Here is a 23,287-nt window from a genome sequence, read left to right as displayed (position 1 = left end):
CACTACACCAGCTACAGACACAGGTCCCAAGGTACTGCAGTTCTCGTACATAGTTTCAACGTCCCGCAGGTAATGCATTGCAGACACGGATTTGCTTCTATAGTGCGTTGCCTGTAGAATGGATGAGAGGGGAAAGGTTGTACTTGAAAACTACTGATGTAGCAACTGCCCTTATATCGTGTGCCTTAACTTTCATGACTAAGTCATCCTCTGCTACCTGGGAGTGTGATTCCATAATGAGATCCCTCAAGAAGAAGGAAATGGCGTTCGTCGACAAGGGTCTAGAGGAATTTTTAACTGAACATCACAAACTCAAAAATTGTCCTCTAATTTTCTCTGTTTGGTGTAGGTAGTCCCTGAGGGCTCTCACCAGGCACAGCAATCTCCTCCTCTTCCATCCCTAAAATACCTGATATGCTTTTGATGGTAAAAGGACGAGGCCAAGGTTGTGAAGGGTTCTCGTTCTTTGCTAAGGAGGAGCAGCAAACTGCATCTCCGAGAAAAGCCGATCCTTTTATCAATTGCATGAAACTCACTTTACCCTCTTCACAGCAGCCCGAGCCACAAGAAAAACAGTCTCAGGTTCCTCAGAGAGGAGGAATGCATGGGTTCAAAGTGCGGATTATACAACCACTTAAGCATGTCTAGATTCTAAGAGACGTTCTCCCCTTTATAGATTTGGATATACTGAATGACTTAATAAGGCCCGAAAGATCTTGATTAGAAGAAATGTTGAGGCCTCTGTGATGGAAAACAGAGCTGAGCATGGCTCTACAGCCCTTTATAGTAGAGGAAGACAAGCCCTTCGAAGATCTCAAAACAGAAGAAAGTCCACTATTTGAGTGATAGAAGTTTGAGAAGATGAAACATTGTTTCTTTTGCACCAACTTCTAAATACTGTCCACTTTGCCTGGTAAAGTTTGTTGGCAAGACACATCTGCACTTGGCAATTGCCTTCGCCGTCGATCTCAAAAGTCATTTTGCTTGGATGAGCTTACTAACAGTCACAAACCTGTCAGGGCCAGAGTAGACAGACCATGATGGAACTTTCTGCAGTGTGGTTGTCTGAGAAGACTTGGAATAGCAGGGGGAAGTCTATGAGGAGGTCTAGAGGGTCTGAGAATCATTCCTTCTGTGGCCAAAAGGGGGCCACAAGAGTCATCCTTATGTTGCTGTGTGAATGGAACTTCCTGAGGACTTTCCTTATAATAGTCACAAAAAACAGGAATTATTTCTAGACAGCAATGCCAAAAGGTTACCATAACATAGTACTTCACTGGATGGGAAGAAAACCAATGTTCCAAAAACACAGCTGCTATGTCAACACCGTGTGTGGACGTTACAAGCGGCAGAAACAAACTGAGCTATTGGCTATGTTGTTCCTCTATCTTACCCCGAAAGTGGGCAGGGTCTTGTCACCTAGACAAAGAAAAGAATCACTACTCCAGAATTCAAAATTCAAGCTGCCGTTCGAGTATAAACTCTTAGCTAAGTAATTACTGGGTAAGTTACTTATATAAAATGTTTTGTTAATGGAAGATGTTACTGTTAACCATCTATAAATGGACTGATAACCCCTACTGCCCAAGGCTCTGTTCCAATCCTCTAGAAACAAATCACACTCGTGGAAGACCTGCCATTGGGGAAGCACAGTCCCCAAACTTCTTTGTGACCCATTATCAAGGGACTTAACTTTAGGCTATCACCCTAACTTTAGGCTATCCCCCTTTACTGGTCTGAAAGGGTGACCACAACCCCCTTTTTGGAGTCCAGTATACCCGTTAAGTAGAAGGATATGATCTAGAAGGCATGCCTGACATCCTATGCTGCACAGACTTTGTAGAAAGGGGATAAAGTCCTGGCTCTTGGGTACCGTAGTTAGCATCAAAAGTCGTCCTGGAGTCAAAAGATGCTAATCATTGCCTGATCTTCCTATAGGTTCTTCACAACCCCCTCTCAATTGTGTGTGGATTGAAAACTTTTAAGGTCTTCAAAATAAAAAAGTGATAAGTCTGACAGACCCTTGGTTGGAATGTCCCACTTCACTAGCAGGAAAATACACCACCATTTTAATGTGCAAAAGTGATGCTCAGTGAAGTATCGTACCTTCAACCTTGGAGTCATCATATGAAAACTTAGTCCCTCTAACAAAACACTAATGGCTCCAAAAACCCATTTCCTTCAGCTGGGCATGGTGATAACTACAAAAATCACTCATTGTGTGTATTTCAGCTGCCATAAAGGTGATCTGGATGGAGATAAAGACGCTGGAGTGCTTTGCTGTATCCCCCATAGCCAAAGGGGGATGAAGAGCCAGAGTTGCTTGGATAAGTGGCAGTCACTGTTTGTCTGTTAGTATAACTGATGGCACTCTTTGTACTTAAAGGTACATCTGACAAAGATGACTAGAAAGGTACATGGGCGTTTAAAGATCCTTTGATGAACTGGGAATGAATCCCCACCTATATGGTGCTAGGACCTCACGTGAGGTGACTGTGACCATGCCATGAAGCAGAATGTCTTCAAGCCATGGCAGCAAGACAGGTTTGGTAACGTCTGACACAGTCAATTGGTGGGTGAGTCATCTATCGTAAGTATTCCAATTGATGCCACTCTCAGTCACTTCCAAAGGATGTACAACAGTGAGTTTTGCAGATTGTTTGCCTGAGCTGCTCTCCATCTGTTCACTCAGGACTAAATTAGTCACTCCTTCAAAAGAGGCATTTGTGAGTCTTCATACACTGGACATGACACAGGAGAAGTGGGAGTTGAAAAGGCAAGCCAGTCAGCAGGCAAGGCAGAATTGAGCAAACAGGGAGAGAAGCAGGTAGACTGCAAAAACTGGGATAAGAAATAACTCACGCCTGGTGCTGCTTCACCACTAGCCATAGCAAAAGACTAGTTCTTTGTAGATCTGGAGACCAAAGACTTTTTAGCAGATAAAGCATACAAATTGGCAGCACTCCTTGACCATCTTGACTTGTGTCCTTTTCTTCATGAAGCAAAACAACCATCGCAACAAGTCTCAAATTTGGGTGGGTAAGTACACCTGGTTATGATACCTGCTGTAAAGGATAGGAGGGTTGCTAATGAAATGTGACGTAAATGCCCAAGTGTGGAAAAAACTTGCTGGCATAGAGAACATACAAAAGGTAGCATAACTGTATCACCCTACACTAGAAAGAGTTATAATCAACATCATTCCAATTCACACCATAGTCATAATTATGTTTTACTTTTATTCTTAACAACTTAATTTTTTGCTGCTTAAATTACTCATGTGGCATAATCTGCAACTGTATTAATGATGAACTTCATACAGCTAGTCTAATGCCTTAAAGTGCAACAGCACAAGCTACCTAACTCAGAACACAACTTCGAGTAAATTATGTTCTAAATAAAGTCTATATGAAGCCTCTAGTAACAATATTCATGTTACTTCATATATTTTTCAAATAAAGCAATAAGCACGAACTTTTACACAGGAAAAGAAACAAGATGACTTATGAAATTAAAGAGTACCTCAAAATCCTTCCAATAACCAAATTTATAAACTCTTCTGTCTGATGCATCCCTTACTGAATCACACATGCACACATTCTAAACTGAACAAAAACACTCATCATACCGGGCTTATATCAATGTAAAATGCATGCCGCTTTGGATCAGGCTTGAGGCCCACAACACCATCCAAGTACTTCTGGTCTGCCTGGTAAAAGTGTGGCCACGATATTGCAGTTGGAGAACCTGAAAAAAGTAAATGTACTGTTACAAGAAATGCCTATTTAAAAAATTTTCAAGAACTACGTTAACTGATACAGTATTACCTAATTAGTTAATAATGTATGAAGTCTAGAGACCAAGCTCACCATCAATCACGAACCATAGAACCCAAATAAGAGTCAACAGCTATCAGCCTAGTTCCTGAATTCACATATGTATCTTGGTAAAAACCATGCCAGCCTTCCACAATGGCACCACAGGAGCTAAAGACTCCAGTTTACCAATTTTGTTGCTCACTTTTAGCCGTCTGACCTCCATTTCACAAATCAAAGCATGAATTTCCAAAAGCTAATGCCCTTCTGTGGGATGGGACGATTCATAACCAGGTTTACTGATGGTATCCAAAATGATCTCTCAAGTCCTAATTTTGACCACAGGGGGAAAGAATTACCTTATAAAAAGGCCACCATTGGATATCTAGTAATAGACTCATACAGTGATATATTAGAATCAAGGCGATCTTAAAATGACTAACTGCATCCTTCCTAAACACGGGGCAACTTTCCGAGAGGCAGGATTATACTGCATTCTCTACATCACATGTAAAGTTAAATTAACATAAAAAAAATGTGACAATTTCAAAGCCAGGCTAGAATTACTTGGTTATGACTTGGAACAATGAATACCATAATCTTACGTTTGGTTCATTCTCCTACTCACACAAGGTAAGTCACTAAGACCATGGTGTCTGTTAGCCTGAGAACACAAATGGTACGCAACTCAAGACAATCACTTGAAGGACAACAGGTGAATAAAATCAATGAAACAGACCTCTGCTTAAGACAGTCACTGATGTATGTTTACGTGTGTTGGGTGAACAGTAGTAGCTCAATTGAGGGGTGACCCTAATTCCCCAGAAATCAACTAACATTTTAAATGGCATGCCTAACTTGAAGGGCATACCACTTGAAATTGTAAAAATCCACAGTAATAAAAACACCTGTAGTTCCACATGAGGGGTTATCAAAATCTTACTGAAAAACCCCAAACACTCAAAAGAATTAGAAACTACTCGATTCATTAATCACAGACAATGTAGCAATATTTACTAATATACAGTACAGTATGTAGTAAATTCTTACCAAATTTGCAGGCACTAATGTTGAACAATCCTCCACCAAGGCAGGGAGGACCATCAACACAGAAGCAAGCATTCTCTGGATTTTTATCAACATCTGCAAAAACATCTTTTGGTGGGGCAAACCTGGGAATTGTATAATTATGTCAAAATGTGATACTGTTACTTCTTTACCAGTTTCATTAACTTTACATATTTAACTTTAATACAATCTGATAAAAGTTCACCAAAAGATATTTGCCTTCTTTAAGGCAACCATACTAATAGTTGCGATCAAAATATCTAAAGTAATATTAAGCAAGAAAACACACTGCCTCTGTGCTTGATGATACGACATTTAACTTTTTATGGACTGAAATTTAAGAAATGCTAATGCAAGCAATCATATACTTTGTACATGACAATTTACACATCTATAATATGCTGACAAATAACATTATGCTGACAAATAACATTATAACTAAAGTTAACACATCTATAATATGCTGACAAATAACATTATAACTAACGTTAATACACTATAAGTCACAATAACCAGTGAATAAATAATATACTATACACAAAATCTACAAAATTATTCCAGCCATATGTTGTGATGCCATGGAGCTAGCAACGTCAAGTTTGACAAAGTATCAGGAGGTAAAGTTTGACCAAGTATCAAGGAGGAGAGAGAGACACACATACATATATCTTACCTTTTTGATATGATTCCATACTGCTCAACATCACCCGCAAAAGTCAAAGGCACGGAACGGCAGAGATTATCATTAAACATATACAAAACAGTGTTGTCCGTGACTCCAGGGGGAAATATGGATCCATCTGTTCCATTGAGCATGTTGCATTCTTTAGTTTTCCAATAATCCAGTTTTTTCATGTAATTAAAGCTATCTATAATGCCATATTTCTTCATTGTTTCTTCTCCAGTGAATACATTAAATAAGCCATCTGTTGAACCATTTTTCTGAAACAAAAGTTTTTTACATAGATATTTGCTTAACTTGTGTATACAGTAATCAGTCTACCATAATTAGATTACAAGAGTGTATCGCATTGATATCTGGGTGATAAAAGATATTTTTACCAATTTCATTAAGATGTAATAAAATAAGACAAGGTTCAAACTAAAATGTGCAATAAAACATCAAACATTTTTACTTCCTCATTTATAAAATCATTAAGCTACTTCAGAGTGCCACGTCCCTTTGCATTAATTTTTCACAGTAGAATCAACTGGTGTTTATGCATACGTGCTGAAATTTATAATATACCAAATTTTTTAAAAGTAATCTGTATTTTTCCTAGGTATACAAACCAAAGCCTTTCAAGTAGAGCATATTATTTGTATGCAACTGAGCAACCAAACACACACACAGTCAGATTAGCTGTATTGGGGGCTAGTGAGTGAGCAAGGGTACTACCAAAGCTCCTGGCATGTAAGGTGTCACTCTATCTTTTGCTCCAGGGACTAAGTGGGGTGGTCGTGGTGGGATATACATAATAGGCTTTGGAAGAGCTACCATATAGTTAACCTGGTAACTAATCTCAACTGTTCAACAACACACTCAAGTACAAATCTATTTTTAAATTTTCGTAAAACCTCACTTTCTTTAAGTATGGTTATTTTTTTTCAAGACAATAGCCGTTTTGCTTTGCTCCACAAAATTACTGTAATACTGGCTTATAATCTAAGAAGATCTTGTCTTCTCAGTAAACTAATTCTCTATTAGTAAATTTTCATCTGAGTATTCAGGAAATTCCATTGTGAAAATGCTTAGCCACTCTATAATTACCTGGAGACAGTATTCAGGAAACTCCAGTGTAAAAATGCTTAGCCACTCTATAATTACAAAGTTTATAATTTGGGTACTGTATTAAGTATGTCATTATTAACAATTTCACGCTTTTTAACCTTAGGACCATGTATAGCTTTACAAACTTCCTGTAATACCTGGGTTTATTTTAAGGATCCTCCTTTTGTTTACTTAAAAGGTAAATACCTATCAAGCACAATTTTACAGTGTTGATTATGAGAATTATGATAAGTAATGCCCTTAAAATGACCCATAGATAATAAAAAAAGAGAGGGGGGGAGGGTTGGAGTTTTAGTACTTTCCCAAAAAGGCAGTATGTCAATTCCCAATCTTGAAAGCTTTATCTGCTCAAAAATCTAACCTTAGGCACCTGTTATCTAAGCAAAGAAATTAAAAGCCATGAGTCTACTGACATACCACAATGAAAAAAAAAAAAAAAAAAACTCAGCTTGCTAAAAAGCAAACTGCAATGACATTTTAAGAACCACCACCAATGATGAAGGGGCCCAATAGAGAACCAAACTGAAATACTTACATTGATGAAGAATCCAAATTTATCAAATGGCAACCTTTTGTCTGGAGGCAGTATATCCTTGGCAATTTTCAGGAGAGGATCATCATAGCCCCACATCAGCTCCCCAACTGTATGTGCAACGACTGGTTTCTCCTTCAATACTTCCAACATGGATGAGAGAGCAAGTTTAGCTATTCGAGCAGCAAACCTCCACTGTGATATTGCAGCCTGTAATAAATTAGAAGCAATAAAAAATGAATAATGCCACAGCAATAAATACAGTATGTAATTCAAATTAATTTCTCCCAATGGCTCTTGAAAGTTAAAAATTTTTAAATAATTACTAAGGATAAGGAATAAATAACTAATGCCTCATCTAGTACAGTACACTAATTAGAACCACTTGTGACAAACAGGTATAGAATTAAAAATGTGGGTATGAAATGTGTTTAATAAATTTTTAGGTAAATAAATATATTATGGGAATTCAAGATGTACAATGGAAATGGCCACAAACAAACCTTTTCTAAGAAAAGCAACATTAAATTATTTATCAACTTACCACCATAGGAATATTGAGGGAGACAATCACATCGTTTTCAGATCCAACAGACTTTTCTCTTTCAAAGAAATAAAACTTCTGAGTTTCATAAGAAACTGTCCCATTGTCGTGGAATTTTACGTTTATCTTCTCCCAATGTTCCCTGTGTACAGATATAAAATTATATTTGCAATACTGACCATCAATTTTAAGGAATAAAAATAAAACAGTATCATACATTGAAGAATTTGACAGAAGTGCCTATCAAACAATAATATTAAGTGTAATATGATGCGTACGTTCAGTGGTTAAAATCCCATTTTCCACCCATTCTCTTTTTATTCTTTTCATTTAGTATGGCCTAAAATAGGGCATTACAGTCTCTGTTCAACTAGCAAATGGACTTAGAAAAACTAAACATTACTAGTTTATAAAAATTCTCACCTGTAACAGTAAGGTCCAACTTCCTGCAAGACTGGTTTACTTCCAGCTAAAAATTCTTTTTCATTGGTAAGATTGAAAAAATACATGCGTAGATGCGGCGTGATGGGTGGATGCTTCCAGTTCTTAAAGACATCTGTTCCATTACGAATCACGAGCTCCTGCAAAGATTGAGAGACTAGGGTTACTCATTTGTTATTTAAAACAATACCTACAACTTCAAAAAGCCTTATGGCACTACAGCACTACCTTTACTAAAAACCATCATGTACTTATTTTTGCACGGACACCAACAAATATATATATATATATAAAAAATATATATATATATATATATATATATATATATATATATATAAAAAAATATATATATATATATATATATATATATATATATATATATATATATATATATATATATATATATAACTAAGAATAAACTATTAATGGCTTGCTCTCTCCCCTTTTATTGTCCTTCTTGATGATCAAGTTGTAATGCCTATGTGAAAATATAAAGTGAAGTGCTTGATGAAGGCACTGAGCTGCAATGTTAAGCTAAAATTCTTCAGATAAGTAATTACATGTTAAACTGCTTCACATGAGGTTAGAACACCTAAGATCAAGGACATCTTCCATGAAGCTCCTAGCTGTGAGGAGCAGCAGATGACGTCAAGTTTTGGAGCCGGTTCCTTTTTTGAAACATCGTAATAAATAGTTTTCTTGGTTTATAATGAAAATGCTGTTGTGATTATACAACTGACCTGTAATGTGTTACATACAAGATTCACATATCATAATTTTGACCTTAAGATTGCACAATCCAAAATAGTTTGGGAATGTACACATGGCTTTTTCAACGTCACTTTTTCCACCTTTGTCCCCTCTGTCAGTGATTTCACAAGTTCTACGCAAGTCCTTTTTTTATTAACATCTTTACTGCCCTCTATACGGTTTGCAATATCATGTCTTATTGGTAAATTTTCCATACTTCTTGTTACCAAAGAATTTTCTGAACTTTTAGATGTGTCACTCCATGAAGGTTTCCAACTTGCCTAGTTTCTGGTTTCAATTTGTCCACCTACACTTCAATGAAAGTTAATACGTCTACAACAGAGAGTGGCTTTGAAAACTTGTCTCAGGGCCTGGGCATACATCACTGCCTCTAAGGTAAGTCAAACAAAAAAGGTATGCTTGGCTTACATAGCATAACAATACACTATCCACAAGTCTATGGTGTAGATGATAAAATGTGGAAAATCCAAGGAATACTATGCCACAGGTAACAAGCAATTGGTCAAAATCAGTTGGATGCTGGTTATACATAACCAGGCCATAATATTGTATATTAAAACCCGATACAGGAAAAGACTGGATAAAAAATTATGAGAAAGTGCTACATATAACAATAATATTATGAAGGAAAAGGGGAGGCACTGTAATATAGTACTTAAATCACAGAAAATCCTAAGAAAAGCTCTTAAAATTGGTTGTTAGGCTTCACGCCAATAAAATCTAGACAGAGAGGAAATCAGAGAGACAGTACAGTATAAGTAAAATTAAACCACACAATTACACTTGAGGACCCAAAAGACTTGATAAGCTGAAGTTATTGTATTAAGAAAAGATCTACAGCAAAGACAGTGGCAGGCATCCATCATGGATTAGCCTTGATCCCTTTGCCGTTAACATATAAACAGAGGTTAACTACAAGTTATTGCAAAAAGGAAGACTCATGGGATGTACTATACAAAGATGACGTAATATTAATAACACAACCAAGAGTATTGGGTTGTATGAATTTTTGAAAGATGAGATAGATCAGCCATGTGGAATGGAGAGGAAAGCACAAAAAGTATAATAAAGCTTAAGGTGAATGGAAAGAAAGCAAAGGAAAAAGTACAGTTGGAAAAGTGGCATTGAAGATCTCGTCAGTAAAGTTAAAAGTAAACTGCACTGTTTATCTAATGTAACAGACTGTGTTACAAGAGGCTCAGGACTGCAAATTATGCATGGAATTTTTATTTTTGAAGAACAAAATGCATGAGCAAATGAGGATTAGTAAGTAGAGCTTGATGTGGTAAAATAGCATGTCTTGGAATAAGGATATTTCTGCTACCTTGGGATACAATGGACTGTGAAACCCAGTACACTATTGAAAAGTAAAATACAGATAAACAAAACCCTGGATGAAGTGGAAACAGACTGCTTGACATCTTGCAATTTGGTATTCACTGGTAATCAGCACCATCACTTCAAACACCACAGATGCAAAGGGCTTCTGTGAAATTCTACCTCTGATGTCTACACTGTGCCTTGTCTTTCTATAAGCTCTACAACCTCCCATCTCTTAGTTCTCATCCAAGTAGGCCCCCGAGTCATCCAACTTTCCGTGCTCTCATTAAATGGTATAATTTCTCACTATTCAGCCACCTGACTTTTAATATTCTTCTCAAAGCCTTTGCCTCTTCTCAGATCTACAAAACCTTTTTGAAAATAGTTGTACATTATTTTCATACAATGATTAATGTTCTTACAGCAATACAGATCACACTATGTATAATCATTTGCATGCAATTTCAGTCTTTTGATTTCCATTATACAATCCATGAGAAGGGCAAGCAGCAATGGTGACATCTTACCACCCTGCGACACCCTAATATTTACTGCAAATTCATTGCCAGACATCCAACATTAACTTTGCATATACTTAGTTCACGGATAATTTCAATTAGCTTTATAAATTTAACAGGAATAACACAGTGACAGCTGACCTTACATAATGCTTTACTGGTCTATGAACGCTCTCAAAAGCCTTTGGTACACAGAAAAAGCTGATCATACACGGATAAGGCCTGTAATATTATATTCTGGGGAACAATGATAGAAGATAATCAGAAAAGGTCTGACCACACAATGCCAAGTGCCATGATTGGAATACATTGGTAAGTGTATCTCTATGGATGACTTATGGATTATTCCCATTTAGTCTTGACATTTTCAGTTATTAACAGTTAGTCATACATTCAAGTGATCTACAAACTGCAAAAATATACCAAATTTTAAATGTAATTTGCATTTTCCTAGATAAACAAACCTGTGCTTCTATAAATTGAGTTTCTTACGCAGGGCACACTTTGGCTTTTACTAACACCAAAACAAAATCCTGTTGGGTAGGCCTAAGTACTTCATGACATGAGAAGGCCAACCTCATCCACTGTGTTCTCAGCCACTCTTACTTTCAGTGTCACTGTGTTGGTGTTGAAATTTTCCTTTGTGCATGCCATGTGCTTGAGCTTTTGCATGTCATTAGCAAGGCTTTTTCCCCACCTCCATCTTTGTGCAGATTCTTGGTAGCCCAATAGTAAAGGATCAGTGTTTTTGAGGGGCCTGTTCTTGTGTGTATTATGACTGCTTTATTATTTGGTGTGTTGGCCATGTGTGTGTGTCCCTATTATTTGAGAGATGGCTACCCCTGATGAAGCCAAATTTACGTCCTATTTGTTTATTTCCATTTTTTAACACCATCTACACTGCAGCACTTGTGGGATAACAGGCCACCTCTTTTTCCTGACCCCAAGATTTTCACTTCTTCATAGATACTGCTTTCTGTAAATTTAATTCTTGCTACTTCATAATTCTGCAACTGTTTTCAGTCCAGTATTTTACAAAGTTCCACATCAGTAAGAAAGTATCTCCACATCTGGATATGATGTGAGCCTAATGACCAGTTTTTACCAGATCTTTGTTGTATTCCAAGAAGTTAAGAAAGAAAAGGCAAACTCTTGTATGCTCCTTACGTTTCCTTACATTGTAGCTACCACTTAATGGGCCTCTTTATGTCAAAATCGAAAACCTTCCCTAGCTGTTCCCTCAGAGTGGTGAATCAATGTAAATAAAAGTAGGACTAGGTTTCAAAGATAAATTTTTTCTTATCATTCATACCTATCAAATCATTCTGGTACTTTGTAACTGTATTCATGCTCTACATATTGGCATATCTCTCTCTCTCTCTCTTTTTTTAATAAAAATGGAACAAGCCACTGGACATTGCAATGATGTTTGATTCAAGCAGTCTTCACCCCCTCATAATTAGGGGATGGCCATATGCTTATGTTAGGCCACCCATAGTTAGTCAAGACTTTTCACTAATGCCTAAGACCTTTGGGGCTACCAAAGGTCCTAGGCATTTACTTTAGATCATGTCCAGCACTAGTGGTAGGGATAAACAGTCAAAGATTCTTCTACCTTGGACACATCAAATCCTTCAAAATTATGGGTAATGAGGCTTGCTGTACTAGGTTACCCTCATATACTTTGTGAAAATACTCGTATATCTAGGACCATTCTCACGAAGAAAAAAACAGGAAAACATTCAGCTTTACACAGCCACTCACAAATTGCAGTACAAAGATTCCTTTAGTTTGTGCTTTCTGACAGAATATTTGAATCAATGAACAAGTTATAAGCTCTATTGTACATATATAATACTCATGAAATAAACTCAAGAAAGACTAACATTCATTAAAGGATTTTTTCTAACACTAATGAAAAGGAGAGAGCAAAATGCTGGTGGCAATGTAGAACTGGTTTTGCCATTAGGTCAAGAGCTTTTTAATGACCTACCCCAACCTTTAGACCAGGTATAAACAGTACTGATACTATCTGGTGCAAGATCATTTAATTTTCAATTACTCTTCTTTGCCTTTTCAATTTTCATTTATGAGGAAATTTTTTATTTTAAACACCAATACTACATAAAGTATTTCAATATTAATATACTATACTTTCCTGACATGGAGTGGCTTAAAAAAAAAAAAAAAAAAAAAAAAAAGTCAAAGCCACTAATTACTGAATTGAGATGGGCCCCAGTATATAAACTTTACACTACATTAGCCACTTCATAAACCTCACTGAAGGATTATCAACAACATACTGAACTCCCTTAATCACACCGCACAGTTACACCTTCCAAGCACAATCTGTTTCCTGTATTTCAAGGCACTTCCATTCCAATACATCTCGCCCTTCCTCCCAAAATTAACATACCAATTTTCAGCAACCAATCATCCTCCATCCTTTCTACACAACCACTCTATTTCAAACAGACTAATAAATCTTTCCACATATAACATTTTTACCACTAAGTTATCTCCTTGTATCTTGCACCCTTTCAAATATCCTTACTTTGCATCTGCTACTAATCAACAACATTCAACATTTTTTTTCCTTTTGCTCACATTCTCATTCACATGTACATTTCCTTTCCATAAAGGAGAATTTGCTCAACATTCATTACATACGCTCCAACTATGGCTTCCTGTGATGCAACCTCTTCAATCATCCTATCATCAACCACTGCATTTGGTCCCAAATGAACTGACTGCTTCCATTCTTCAATCATATTAGCTTTAACTACACCAACTTCAATTTACCATCATAACTGACTCTTGCTCACATTGACTTTACATTCAAATCTTACTGTATACCTTAACATCTACATTAATATTCTTTTGGCACCTCACACCAGTCAGCCCACGACACTCTCACCAAACCAATCATTTTCTCCCTTCTATAATAACGTATTCCTTATCTCCATCACAAAAAGTTCTTATCATGAACAGATTTACTTCTTAATCTTGCATTCTCAACACACTGTCTATATCTGTCCACTTGATTTTGTATTTTTTCACTTTTCTAAAAACTTTCCTGGAAAATTTGACTGAAATATTCTAATGTAAACCTTCTCATATACATGTAAGAAATATTTTTCTTTGCTATATTATCTTTCAGTTCTCAGCCTTTTCATCCTGCAATTTCAGCAAGTACTGATAGTTGCATTACCTTGCTTCCCTTTCCTTATATCAAATTTCAACTTGCTCTTATTTTTTTTTCCTTAAAAGAAAAATAATTTTGGGTCCACCCCACAAATTTACAAATATAAATCTAGCCTGTGATTATACTCAGCAACCAGCTATGGTAACACTGACATGGTTCAAAATATGCTGTATAATTACTGAATAAATTATCCTAAATAAATTTTGTACAAAACAGCCAGTAAAGACACACATGGCACACAAAACTACACTGTTCTACTAGAGGAGAGAAACACTTTGGGGCAATGACCCTGACGTAGAAATAACGTAAAGGGAACACACAACCTACGCATCAAAGACACTGTAAAACAAAAATGGAAGTTATCTCAGTGAATGTGCTAAAGCAAAGACAGCTACAAGCAAATTGAGAGTAGGGCCACCTCAGGTCATGGGTGACTGCAGGTCTACTCAAAAGCAATTTGTTTTCTGAGATGATTCAGTGACAGCTGAAGAGAGTCAAATGCGAGTCAATCCATCAATGAAAGCATAGGTTCATATCTGCATCAGAACAAAGTAAAATAACACTCGTGAGAACACCAATCATTATCTTAAAGGTATACGTATAGGTGTTATTTTAACACAACATTTCAAAAGAAATTTGACTAAAATCTAAGTATGCAAATACAACCACACCTTAATTACATCCAAACTCTGTAAATTGCCATCAAATATGGGGGAACCATAAATGTTTGACATTTTAGCTCTAAGTAAAATTCATATTTCTTTTAAACTTCATAGACATCATGACTTGTTTGCAGTAAAAACAGAGGGGTAGACCAACACAAAATCATTTAACCACTAGAGGCTTGAATGATTAAGCTAATTATCTCACTAGTATCACCTGAACACAAAGGCATATACTTTATTAAAATTCAGTATTTTACTCAAGATGTACTGTACATGAATTCAAAATTCAAACTTCCAGAGTTGTTAATACTACGTATAGCTATGTATAGCTATAACAAGATGAGTAGCAGATTAAAGTGAGCTACGTCCCTAGATTTAGCATGAAAATAATGTTACAAGAGTAATAATACAAAATAATGTTACAAGAGTAATAATACACTTTTCTAGACTTTACCTTATATATAAGTTTGTTGATAGCAGAATCAAAAAATACCACGGTGAGTATGCCTAAGCCAAGCAGGACTATCCCAAGACTCAAAACACACCCTGAAATCAAGAAAATTTTACATAAAGTATGCAAGCTAAAATCATGTTCTGGCACATTTATTAACAGTGATACAAAATTGACAGAAGCATTTACATAACAAATGGAAATATATAACTATTATACATAACAGAAAATTCTGTTCTCTCTTTTTTTCTTATAAAACACTTCCTTAGTAAAGACAGAATCTCTTGAACTTGATGCCCTAAAAATAGGGTAAGGGGGACCTTACTGGATGAACATATTTTTTTGGTTCTACTTCCCAACAGGATGAGGGGGGCCACTTCAAACTGGCACTCACAAACTATTGTTCATCCTCACAGCACTGATATTCTGAGACTCTATCTTTAAAGTTGTCAGTTATTGGAAGTAAAACTCCAGATAAATAATCAGATTCATTTAGCTACTAAGATACTTGACTGAACAACAAGACAATAATCACTCCTCTCTAGTCCTGTGTTATCCAAAGTACAGCACAGGCAACCCTCCTACAGGTCACATGTGTTTTACTTAACTGAACAACTGGTATATGAACAGTTACAGTGTCACTCTGCCAAGCAAGTCTGACTTGGCCAGCCAGCTCTGAGTCTGAGGAGTTGAATGGCGATTATCGATTGGCTGGAAGACTGTGTATGTGCAAGTATAAACACTTAATAATTGGCTTTAGTCTCCTCTCTTCAGTTCATAAAGCAATGATGACCCTACTGTTACCCAATATAAAGGCTGCGGCTTTTAAAGCCCTATGCTAAACTACATTTTTTTTTGCATGTGTTCTGATGGTGCTGGTGCCCTAAAGTAAGCATGAAATATGGCCATACCAAGAACCTGAAATGGAGACAAGTAAATCTGGGATGGTGGCCCCTTGCATGTGACAGGTCGAGTATAATCTGCTTTGGATAACTATCTACAACATTGACATTGCGGAGAATTTCAAAGCCTTCATGCAGAAGTTAGCAAGGAAAACATGGGGTAGAAAGAAAACATTTTTCAAGCTTGTTTGAACAACTTCATGAGGCCATATGTGGTAACATGATTCATCTGATGTACCAAACTGAAGGTAGCTGCTCAGATATTTGTGCATCTGGAAGACCTTGTTGATTTCAAAGCTTATGAACATTGGCTCTTATGATTCAAAAGCAACCTGGCCTTACTAATTATAAAACATGCAGCTATGGAAACTTATGGAGAAACTTACAAAATAGTTTTGGAAATATCACTGTACTTTGATTTGGTCAACAAGTACATGCTGAGTTCCCAAATACATAATGCTGATGTATCTAACTTACTGCTCAGTGACCCCCTAAGACCTTGGTGATCATGTAATATTAGTAGTTACTCAGTCGACATCATAGTAAACCAAGTGAAAACTATGGTGGTTATGCATTAAAGCAACCATGATGTCTGCTTCCTGCAATATGATAACATTCTTTAAATGGCTTGGTTCAGACTTCTTAGTAATACAGACATATGGTAGGTACAGCATTCTGATTAGCTCAATTAGGCTAGACCACTGACTTGCACTTCTTGACTCTTACAGTGATCACCCAAGGTGAAAATTAGAGCAAGGTTCTATAAGAGAAGCTAGACAGCTAAGTGGAAGACACATTAGGGAACTGATAAAAATTGAACAACAAAAAGCAATGCAGCTTGAGGTAAAGGAAACTGCATACAGCTTTTACCACAATCTACACACACACACACACACACACACACTCACTCTCTCTTCTCTCTTCTCTCTCTCTCTCTCTCTCTCTCTCTCTCTCTCTCTCTCAGTGACTTTCTTTGTTATAGCAGTTTTACAGCATAGCACAGCACAGTACACCTTTTGGAAATAATCAACAACGTACAGAAAGATGTACAGAATGACAATGAGGGTTCAATAACATTTTGTTACTGTTTTTTATGCTCTGCAGTGCATGTACAGAAAAACGTTTGTTTTTATTATTGCTTCACAATTGTTGATAAGAATGCTTAAACATTTTTGAGTATGTGCATACCCTGTACACAAGCTGAACTACAATTAAAAAAAAAATTTTGCTCAATACATTTCTTTAATGATATGCTATGTCACATTAGAGCACGGAACTTTACGGAAATATGATTAATTACTACAGGCTATATTGTATACTGTACCAAGCTAGGATGCAAGTGTTTAAATACACAGCAGTACCTGCACACTATTGTACTGTACACTTAATACGAGTTCAAGGTTGGGGCAGACTTCTATGAAGGTTAAGCATAGGTAAGTACAAAACACAATATATACTGTACTTATTTGAAATAGTTTAACCAGACCAGTGAGATGCCTATCAGCTCTCATAGGGCAGGCCTATATACTGTACTACAATCCTTTCTTACCTCTGGGTTGATTGTTTACATAATGGAACATGTTTAATACATACACTGTATTTGTACCTAATTATTAGTTGTTTAATGGGACAAATATCCCAACTAACATTTTATAAGCTACAGCTCAGAGTATGGGGGTATTCTAAGCCCTTCAATGCTTATTGACCTTCTTGAAGGTCTGACAGACAATTAGTATGCAAATTTCAGAAAATTTATGCATATATTATCACAAAAATGGGTTAAGTTTGACACTGTTCTGGGGAATACTAGCCTATGCTGGTGCTTGATCATGGTACGGTATACCTTCTTTTTATGGTTACCCTAGTAGGCAGTTCCCTCTTACCGGCGGCATCGATTAACAGCATTTCTGTGTTACGGTGCTTGGATAGCGACGCCGTTATCAGATTTTCGGCACTGGTAAGCGGTTCATTGACGCTATAACTGGTTAGCGGTGCCGTTAAGCGGTTTATCGCCATTTTTTATTGCCGATTTTTGGTTAGCGGTGCTCGGCTGGTAATAGAACCCTGCCATTAACCAGGGACTGCGTATTAATTTTTTCCGATTTACTGCAAGTATACTTTTCAGTACATTGTGTATACTTTATCTGTGAGTGGTGATATTGATAAAAAATGACCAAATTGTTGAAGCATTTTGTTTGTTATGACAGAATATTGCATTTTTCATAACCATCTTACTATCCAACCTCTCTATCTCTTTTCGCTGCCTTATGCATTGAAGGGCTGGAAGTGCCCCAGTGCTTGGCCTGACAGCCTAAATAAAATAAATCAATCATATTTCATTAAAAGAGAACTTGGACTGTACTCATACTGAGGTACTGTATTGTTCTTGCTTCTACTGATTTTGTGTTTTACTGATAGTATCTGTTTGCATAGGGCAGTCTTTGTAAATTGCTATGTTAAGCTTTGAAAATATCTAAGTAAGCTAAGGTATGGAGTAGACAACAAATATGGATTAGGGGTCAGGCATGGTCATTATTCCAATTTCTTGCATACTATAATGGACGAATAGAACTCCTCCTTAATGAATTTTAACACCTTTTGACGTGCACTGACCAAATTATTCAAAAGCACCCTACTTGTTTATATTTTCTGAAATGGGAAACAGAAAACAAAAATTCCAACTTTAGCTTATGGGGATGAAGGGATTAGTGATATAAGTGATACTTTGGAGTCTCGGTTCCCCAATTATGGCCCTATTTTACTGCTTAACAATCAACCCATTTACTAAAGGCTAAAGTTAGAAATTCATTTCTCATCATAATGTGGTTCAGATTCCACAATAAGCTGTAGGTCCCGTTGCTAGGTAACCAGTTGGTTCTTAGCCACGTACAATAAATCTAATCCTTCGGGCCAGCCCTCTCTAAGAGAGCTGTTAATCAGCTCAGTGGTCTGGTTAAACGAAAATATACGCTCAGTGGTCTGGTTAAACTAAGATATACTTTTGAAGACAAATCAGCAATAGCATCTTTGCTTAATACAAATCCATTATTAATAAACAAACTTGAAGAGGAAATCTACAAATTCAATAAATAGATTTTGTAAGACTATGGAGTAAATGTATTTTTTTGTCTTGTGCACAAGGAACTGTAGTGACAAGTAGTGCTTTGGAAATTTTATTCCCCATCATAGCCACACAGTATTATATGAACAATAACACTGCAAAAATACAGTATTGTGCAGCTATTAAAAACAGTCAAAACCATGGTCATCTTGTCAGAAAAAGCATCTCGAAAATCAGTAACTCCTTGTAACATGGTGTTAAATATCCCACACATACTTATCACTCCACCTTGTCACAAAATCCTATCTTGGCAGAAACTCTTAGCAGGAAACAACAGTTGTCAGTTAACAGCGATCCTTACAAGTTTGCAAGTTATTCTGCATCTGAGATGCCCCATACATGGATCCCTTTGCAAGATCAATACAGTTCATAAGCTGCCAAACTATTATCTGCCATTCTTGGACAATGCAGATGGAAAGGTGCATACTAAGATGGACTCTTCAGATGTCTTAAATACCTTTCCACTGTTCTATTATAGTTTTCTTAGATTAGGTGCTACCAGAGTCTAATTAAGAGTTGTCAACCTTTCAAAACCCTACAAGTGGTTTGCAATTTGTTTAACCTTCTTGAGAGCAATCTGAGGGTGATTGAGTTTGGGCACAGCCTACTTTGTCAATTAAATACCAACACTAATTATTCTATGGAACATGAACTTCAATGATTGGTAATTATCCAGACTTCCATAGCAAATCCTTCAGACACAAGGTTCTACAGCTGGAAATTTAAAAAGTAAATTTCTAGCTCAAGTTACTCCTGTAAGAGACCTCATCCTGTTTTCTTTGTCAATGAGCCCAGCTGGCCTAAGGAAATTCTTAACAGATATCAGTGGAATGGCTAAAAAAAAACCACCTTCCTTCTAGTATTCACATTTTTAAAACCTATGTTGACTGCAAATTCAGAACAAAGATCAACACATGGTGACAATTGCTCATGAAAAATTACATTATGCTAAAAATTTCAGAGCAGCAAACAGTTTACAAATTTATCTAGATAAATTCTGATACTATAATTTAAAAATAGGACTTCAAAGGAATAACCGCCAACTTTTGGACCTAATATCTACTATTTCTCAAAATGGCTATTTGCCTAATGTTGGGAAACCATTAACCAACCCAAAAGACAAGTAGATCTACTTCACAGACCTTCAAGATCACATATTTCCTGACACCTTATATGCTGCACCATGTTTTGTCAAACTTGCTTTTCATTCTAGAAACTTTGACCCTTGACAAAACTGTCCAACTTTACCTTTACACCTTGCTAAAGCATTTGTCTTGTTTACAAAGCCTTCAGGCAAGCCCTTTGAGGCTGTGACTCACTGATCTCAGATTCACAGAAATTCCAATACTGTCCTGGAAAACTAATCATACTCTTAAAAACTTCCAATACCTTTGGATAATCTTTTTCCCTCATCATGACAGAACATTCCTCAACCCAAGTTTCTATACATAATGATTCAAAGTAGTATTCAAAGTAGTATTTTCTTTTCCCTTAAGATTTCTTGTTTGTTTATAATAATAATTAATTATAATTATTCATAACATGCACTAATATAATGGAGAGAAATGACATTATGCAAATTGAAAAGCTCCTCAGGAAAAACAATTTTTCAAAGGGTAATTGAACCAGTATTTTATTAAGATATCAAAATATGAAAACTGTAATAGGTTTACAGAGTACACTGATCCATATAGACTTCTGGAGCTGCAATAAAATTAATAAGGAAGTACATGGCTGCTAAATTAATATCTTCAATCTGATTTCATTGGTTTCACATTAAGGAACGGTATGTTCTTTATCAACAGAAAATTTTACAGAGGACCAACACACTATTGGTCGGGAATGGCAAACGCAAAGGATACTGTATTGGCTTGATAAGCTAGACATATATTACACCCAAACACGAGATGTCAAATTAAAACTCACTATTATTTAAAATATAAAATTTTATGCTCCAAAGGTAAGCCCCCATGGATAAACTAGGGAGCTACTGCTTGTAATGAACTGATGGTGACCGACAGTGCAAGTGTTTAAAATATGGAAGCACAGAATGGAGAAGAGAATAGTAATGAGGAGAAAGGTAAACAAAACCAACCTTACGGTGACTGGAAAGGAGAGAGGGGAAAGACTACCATTACAAAATGCAATGAGCTAACAGTAAAGAAGGAGAAGGATCATGATGACGATGATGAAAGGTAACCCCTTAAGAGGTAGTTTGTTTGTTATCGATGAACTAGCTGGATTGAGAAGCTCGTAAAAGGTAAAGAGGTTTCCATCAGTGACTGATTGAAAAACTAAATGATACATAAAAGTAAGAACTGGGACCTAAATTAAAGCATTTTGTACAAGATAACCTTTGTGGGAAATATGGCACTGGTCTTAACTTTGGAAAATGTTTCCCAAAGAATGTCTGCTCATAGTTTAAGACTTTACAAATAGACAAAATTAGTATGGTATGAAACAAACAAGAACCATGTCACACAGGCTTCCTAAGAATATTCCCCAAAGAACATTTACTATACTTGTAGATGTGAAAGGCTTAAGAGACCCAAGAGAAGTATAGTATGATACAAACAAAATTATATAAACATACATGAAACAGGGGACAGAAAATTTATGGAAACAACTATGGCCCTTTAAAGCAGCATTATGCATAGCTTTTTAAACTTGTAATCTTCAGTTCTCATAAATCAGCCCAATTTTGTCTCCAGCTGTTAAGTAAAAGGACTATGTCCTCTGATACGTGGTAGTGTAAAATTCTGGTATGTACCTCAATAGAACAAGGCTGTTGGAGCTCTTCAAATGGTGGCAAGCACTCGAGTTATATGTGAAAGTGAAAGTACCAAGTCATAAAGGGGTTTTGGAAGATGGTAAACAGGATATCTTCTGACACTGGACTAAATCATACTGTCACTTTCCTACCAAGAATAAAAAAGGGGGACATGAATTTGAGCACTGTCAATTAAATAAATAATAAAGATTACTGGCTATTACCAATAGTAAAAAAAAAAAAAGACAATATTCCAACAATTTAGAAATATGATCTCAAGCATGCAGATTTAATCTTACTGTTAATACAACCATGTAAAACTAAACAAACTCTAGGCACTGGATGTAAGACCTCTTGTACTAAGCAGTGTAACTTCCATGAAACCACCTAAAGCATTGAGAGAAGCCAGCATTCTGCCAAATTGTGATTTCTCGTGTAAGCCTGGTATTGTTCCTTTCATACTTTTCCTTTTATTTTGGGGGGCTCTGAATAGTACCCTTCTATTTATTCATTCATGTAAAACACTATGGGTTTTTCTCTGTCTGTGAAAACACACAAAATGTGCAACATTGCCCTAGTACTAGAAACTCTGGAGATCACTCCTAAGCACCACTGCTAGGGAAAAAGGAACCATACTTCAACCAGGTTTTTTTTTTAAATAAACATCATGCAATGCCACCTCCATCCAGACACCTCAACTGAATCCCAGAAATGGGAGAACAAGAACTCAAAATACTGCATTAAAACTAGGCAACCATTCCTCAAGATATACTGTATTGAAAGATTTATATAATCAACAAAGATACATAAATACTGTAAATAAGCAAGTCCCCACTTGTAGCCATTGTCATGGTTGTCTCTTATGTTAACTACTTCTGAGATAGCACCACCACAGGAAAATTCCATGTGTCAGTTGTGGACCTGTGCCTCCTGATACAGCACCCTGGAAAGCCTGGTTCCTTTTCTTTTGGAGGTGCTGAGGCACCAGGTCCAAGTCATTTACTCTATTACTGGATAGAGCTGGGTGGTTAAGATCTAGAGTGATAAGCATGGGAAATGAAACCTGCAAGCTTGGTGACAAGTTACAGTATTTCTGAATTCTTAAAGAGCTGTCTTGACAGAGTCCAGTCCAAAGGTGGGGTATAAGAAAGGTGGTCGCATCTGGAGAGGAAGGAAATTGACTGGTCGGCATCTCGTCTTGGCTGTGGTAATCGTTTGCCTAGGCCACGCCCCCGTTAAACCAGGGCTGTGTTTTGACAGAAATTTGTCTGCTAAACAGATGAAGACATCATACACAGATTTCCTTATGTTTTTCAGATTTATGTGGCACGTAGCGATAGCACGACACCATAATTTAGCTATGTTAAAATGT

General features: G+C 36.6%; 1 protein-coding gene across 2 annotated transcripts in view; it reads right to left on the bottom strand.

Moving 5' to 3' along the window:
* Positions 1-23,287, bottom strand: part of LOC136836661 (lysosome membrane protein 2-like) — a 43,706-nt gene that overhangs the window by 9,370 nt on the left and 11,049 nt on the right. For both annotated transcript variants that reach the window (XM_067101142.1, XM_067101135.1), the window contains 7 exons: positions 15,126-15,217; positions 8,175-8,332; positions 7,752-7,893; positions 7,211-7,417; positions 5,557-5,825; positions 4,866-4,987; positions 3,629-3,747 (listed from right to left, as the gene is read on the bottom strand). In XM_067101142.1, coding sequence (XP_066957243.1) covers positions 3,629-3,747; positions 4,866-4,987; positions 5,557-5,825; positions 7,211-7,417; positions 7,752-7,893; positions 8,175-8,332; positions 15,126-15,217 — 1,109 coding nt within the window. The remainder of the gene's footprint in view (positions 1-3,628; positions 3,748-4,865; positions 4,988-5,556; positions 5,826-7,210; positions 7,418-7,751; positions 7,894-8,174; positions 8,333-15,125; positions 15,218-23,287) is intronic.

The sequence above is a fragment of the Macrobrachium rosenbergii genome, chromosome 4, assembly GCF_040412425.1.
Source record: "Macrobrachium rosenbergii isolate ZJJX-2024 chromosome 4, ASM4041242v1, whole genome shotgun sequence".
In the NCBI taxonomy this organism is placed as follows: Eukaryota; Metazoa; Arthropoda; class Malacostraca; order Decapoda; family Palaemonidae; genus Macrobrachium; species Macrobrachium rosenbergii.
This window is presented reverse-complemented; position numbering and strand designations above follow the sequence as displayed.